This window comes from Carlito syrichta, unplaced genomic scaffold (assembly GCF_000164805.1).
Source record: "Carlito syrichta isolate Samal-C Ts95f unplaced genomic scaffold, Tarsius_syrichta-2.0.1 Scaffold247193, whole genome shotgun sequence".
In the NCBI taxonomy this organism is placed as follows: domain Eukaryota; kingdom Metazoa; phylum Chordata; class Mammalia; order Primates; family Tarsiidae; genus Carlito; species Carlito syrichta.
Genome location: NW_007191289.1, coordinates 41,993 through 46,467, shown reverse-complemented (window position 1 = coordinate 46,467; position 4,475 = coordinate 41,993). Strand labels below are relative to the sequence as shown.

Sequence of the window (4,475 nt, the reverse complement as noted above, 5' to 3'; positions counted from 1 at the left end):
TGAATTAAAAATTTATAAACAAACTGCAAATGCTAACAGGTTACATGATCTAACATACATGAGAAAAGGCAAATTTGTGTTTTCAGATCTGTACCACTTAAAGGGGAAATGTGCACAACTGTTTTTAGATTCCAACAGAAAAGGTTTTCCACTTGAAATAGCAATTTAACCAAGACATTTCTAACAAACTTGCAATTTCAGTTTAAGTTCTAAATTTTGAAATGGCTTAGAATAAAATTTGCTAACATTAACTATAAAGAGCAAGCAAGCTTTTGGAAAGAACCCAGAATCTGAAGTTTGAATGTTTACATAATGCTTAGTCACTTTAAATAAAAAAGTTTAAATGGAACAACTTGAGGCTAAAATTAAGTTGATGTCTAAAACTTAAAATCATAAGAACACTGGCATCATTATGGAAAGCCAAAGCTTATCTGCCTGCTTTATAAATATCTGTGTCCTTTCTTGGATTCAGAAATCGACTTTAACCCTTGTCCCTTGGGTTTCTTCCATCTTCCATTTCACTGAACACCACTGTCACATTCAGATTACAACATCTAGCCAAAGGCAGAGATCAAATAAGTTCCCTGAAGATTTCCAAAACAATAAAACCAGTAGAAAAGTAGAGGAAATACTCTTGTGCCTGGAGCTGGCAGAAACACTTCTCTCCTTTTAGAAAAATAAGCCTCATGCTCTAAAGACAATCACCTTTAAGAACAAAACATCACTACTATATTACAAACATATACTCTCAATAATAATTCTACAGAACAATAAAATTCTACAGATTGTGCTAGTACTTGGCAACCTCCCCAAACACACACACACACACACACACACACACACACACACACACACACACCCCCTTAAGAACTATATGCCAAAGGATTTTATTCCAGAATGAGAATAAGGGATGTAGATTAGAATTTCCCCTTTCCTTCACATGTGGATTCCTTAACAATAACTGAAAGAAAGCTTTTCAAAGAAAATTAGTTGCTACTATATTAGTTGATTCTATTTAACCACAAAGAAAATGTCTCAACTCCCTTCTATTTTATAAGAAAAAATTAGTATACTTCAGTACATATTCTGCCTCAGTTGCCTATGACACCCTTCTCTTGATGTTTCAAAAGTCTTTGGATAAAAAGAATGGTGAACATTAAAGACAAAGTTTTGTATATATTCACCATTATAAAACTGAAAGCCATCAGCCTATCATTAAATTATGTTTTATCTTACTTAAACACATTCTGCTGTGAAAGAGAAATCTAACTCAATTCAAATAGTCTCAGCATTCACATATACAAAGGCATGGGCAAAATTACCACAATACAATCACTTCCATGCACATATATCTTTAGATCTCTGTGAAGCATCATACAAGAAATAGCTCAATTTTTCATAAACTGTATCATTTATACTTTTGCTTCATGATTTATTGTAACGATCCTTCTGCCTCAGCCTTCCGAGTAGCTAGAATTACAGGCACGCGCTACCATACCCAGCTGATTTTTTAATTTATTGTAGAGATGAGGTCTCGCCAAGTTGCCCAGGCGGGTCTCGAACCCGCGGGCTCAGGCAATCCACTCACCTCAGCCTCCCAAAGTGCAGGATTGCAGGCTGAGCCACCGAGCCCGGCTAAAAGTTCACATTATTTATCCTGTTGGGAATTATCTTGTGATAAGACATAAAACATTTGGCTTTCTAAATGACACTGTTGAAACTTATAGTGTAAACTTTGCTATACATAAAACTTTTTTAAAATCTCTTAATTCAACACTATATTTTAATATTCCCTGTTAAAAGAAATCAATTGCACATGATGCCCAAGTAGCTGAAAAGAATCTAGAAAGTGACAAGATAATGATGACTTTTTAAAATGCTGACACTTTTCACACCCAGGTTCAGTCATGCCAGCTGTAGAGAGGTGTTAGATATGGCTTTATTCATTTTAAATCTGAGAATTGTAGTCATTTCCATGACATTCCAAAAACTGAAACCAAGAGCAACTTATCTTCATGATCTTAAGTCTTCTAATTCAAAAGCACTTTTGAAAATAATTCCTGCAAACTTAAAAGGTTCTTGGATGGATCATTTGTTTGCTAGTGCTTAGAGTCAGATTATTTTGTTCCAGATTTCCTAGTTCACTAGGAATACTTAGAGATAAAAAGGAAAAAATGCATACACACAGAGTGACCCAGTATCTGAGTCACTTCAGACATGACATCCATTAAGAGGGCCTTTTCTCCTAACTGTGTAAGGGTCCTTTGCAGTGGTCTGACTTGCACAGGAAGTACACATAGCCCCTGAAAGGCGCTTTAGTCCCCTTTGGAAGACACTGTTGGAGAGACTATAAATGACACAGTTGCAGAAACTGTTACTAATAGCAAGCCAGGTGGTCAAGAAGGATGCGAAGCGGTTGGTGTGGCCAGTAGAACTTTCCAACAAGAAGTAGATGATATATGGCAACCAAAGGATGTAAAATACGCTAGTGATTCGGAACAGGACCATGGCATAGCGCTTATCAGGACAGGCCTGCACTTCCCCAGTCTCCCCACTCTGGCTGCTGAAGCGGGCTTGCCTTTCGCTGATTTCCTTTGTGTGCTGTTGGCAGATGCGGAAGATGTTGTAATAGGTGAAGCAGACAATAAGGGCTGCTGGGGCATATAACATCATCACGATCAACAGGGTGAAATAAGGGTCGGTGTGCCAGGATTCCGCACACCACTGAAACACATCTCCGTGATATCCAGGTTTTCCCCAGTGGAAAAAGGAAGGCAGAAAGACCAGGGTTGAGTATAGCCAAATCAGGAAAATACACAGGCGAAGTCTCCAGGGCGTAACCAGACTATTATAGGTTAAAGGTTTAGTAATGGCAATGTATCTATCGATGCTGATACAGGCCAGAGAAGCCATGGAGACACTCTTCAGAACTGATACTACAAAACCAAATAGCTGGCAAGTCAAAGACTCCTCTACTGGAAGAGGGTAGTGGAGGAGTGATAAAGAAGGGACCAGGCAGCTCACCCCAACAAAAAGGTCAGCATACGCCATAGTCTGGATAAAATAACTTGTAGTGTGATGGTTCAACAAAGGTGCACAGTGAAATACAAAAATCACAATGATGTTGCCAGAAATAATCAATACAGTTAGAAAGACAATAATCAGCACTTCCAAAAGGCAAAAATTGATAGTTTCCAAATAGCCAAATGCCAAGAGGCAAAAGGGGTGGCTGCTCTGATTACCATCCAAGGTGGAGTTCATCTTGAGCTCAGGAGTGATGTATCACTTCATGCTGCCGCTTGGCTGCTGCCAACAGTTCAAAGGAGCAGCTGTTGTCATTGCGGTCAGCTTTGCATGTGTGTAATAATGCCAGAGGAGCCTTAGTCCTCAAGCTCCCGATGCTGCTGCTCTGGTGCATTCCCTGCAGTGCAATTCCCCTTTAAATCCTTCTTGAAATAGAGAGCCAGCAGCAGTTGTCTGGCCAGTCCCAGATGTGGCCATAGTGCCAGGTTCACCATACACATAGCACCAAGGGAGTAAGGCAAAACTCTGGGGACAACGTCTTCAGGCCAAGTGAGGGTAAGGGGAAAGGGCAGAAGAGAAGGGAAGAAGATTAGGAGCTTCAGCAGGAGTTGTAATGAGTCTCCTCTGAACGGCTGATAGAAGAAAAGGAGAGAGCATTTTACATTTCATATTCAATGCCTTAATCAAAGAACCTGGCTAGCTCAGGCTGGCATCATCCCTCCCACTCCACCCCTCCTGGTGCTATTCATGGCTGCCCTTAGTAGCACCCCATATAATTGGTCCTTACTCTACAAAGCAGCAGCAACATCATCAAACAATCAAGATCAACATAAAACAAAGTAAATCGCAGTCAGATCAATCTACTCCCATGTCCTTCCATTTGAGCCTTTTGGAAGAGAAAAGGAATTTGCTTATAATATTTCTGAAAACATCTGACTACAATTACCACTAATAAAATCAGCCAACATAACTTATTTTCTTCATCAGTTCCAATGTATTATTTTGCCTCTTTGAAAATATCTCAATAGAATGTATCTGTTCAGCTCAATTTCAGAATGTTACCTGTAATTCTGCATGCGGCAATCCAAACAAAAGCCACAATACATCCAACAGAAAGCCTTGCAAAGCAGGAATGTGCTTCAGCCCTGTGTACTGCAGAACTGAGACACAGAGGGAGGGGATAAAGGAGTAGGAGGGGAAAGAGGGAGAAGAGGGGGCTTGGGAAAACGAAGAAAAAAGGGAGGGGAAAGAAAACGCATGTGCAAGCGCATACTCTGGCTTCTTTAGCAACTCATTAGAGTTCATAGCCAAAGAGATACTCCCCGATTTCCAGACTGTACAGTAGGAGAATGACTTAGTATGCCTGCAGAGCAGCATTTGAAAGCTGTTTCCTCGTCTGTCTGGAATCCCCCTTTTAACAGAAAAGCAGAATTCAGACTGCAAAGACAGAG

The 4,475-nt window shown here is 40.0% G+C and overlaps 1 protein-coding gene across 1 annotated transcript; it reads right to left on the bottom strand.

Moving 5' to 3' along the window:
• Nucleotides 1-1,783: 1,783 nt before the first annotated feature.
• GPR21 (G protein-coupled receptor 21) lies at nt 1,784-4,185 on the bottom strand. The gene is made up of 2 exons (XM_008051954.2): nt 4,087-4,185; nt 1,784-3,656 (listed from the first exon to the last, which is right to left on the bottom strand). The coding sequence occupies exon 2, from the start codon at nt 3,259-3,261 to the stop codon at nt 2,212-2,214; it is 1,050 nt and encodes a 349-aa protein (XP_008050145.1). The 5' UTR covers nt 3,262-3,656; nt 4,087-4,185; the 3' UTR covers nt 1,784-2,211.
• Between the last annotated feature and the right edge of the window lie 290 nt (nt 4,186-4,475).

Coding starts and splice junctions, on each gene's coding strand:
- GPR21 (XM_008051954.2), bottom strand. CDS start 3,261: ATGAACTCCACCTTGGATGGTAATCAGAGCAGCCACCCCTTTTGCCTC.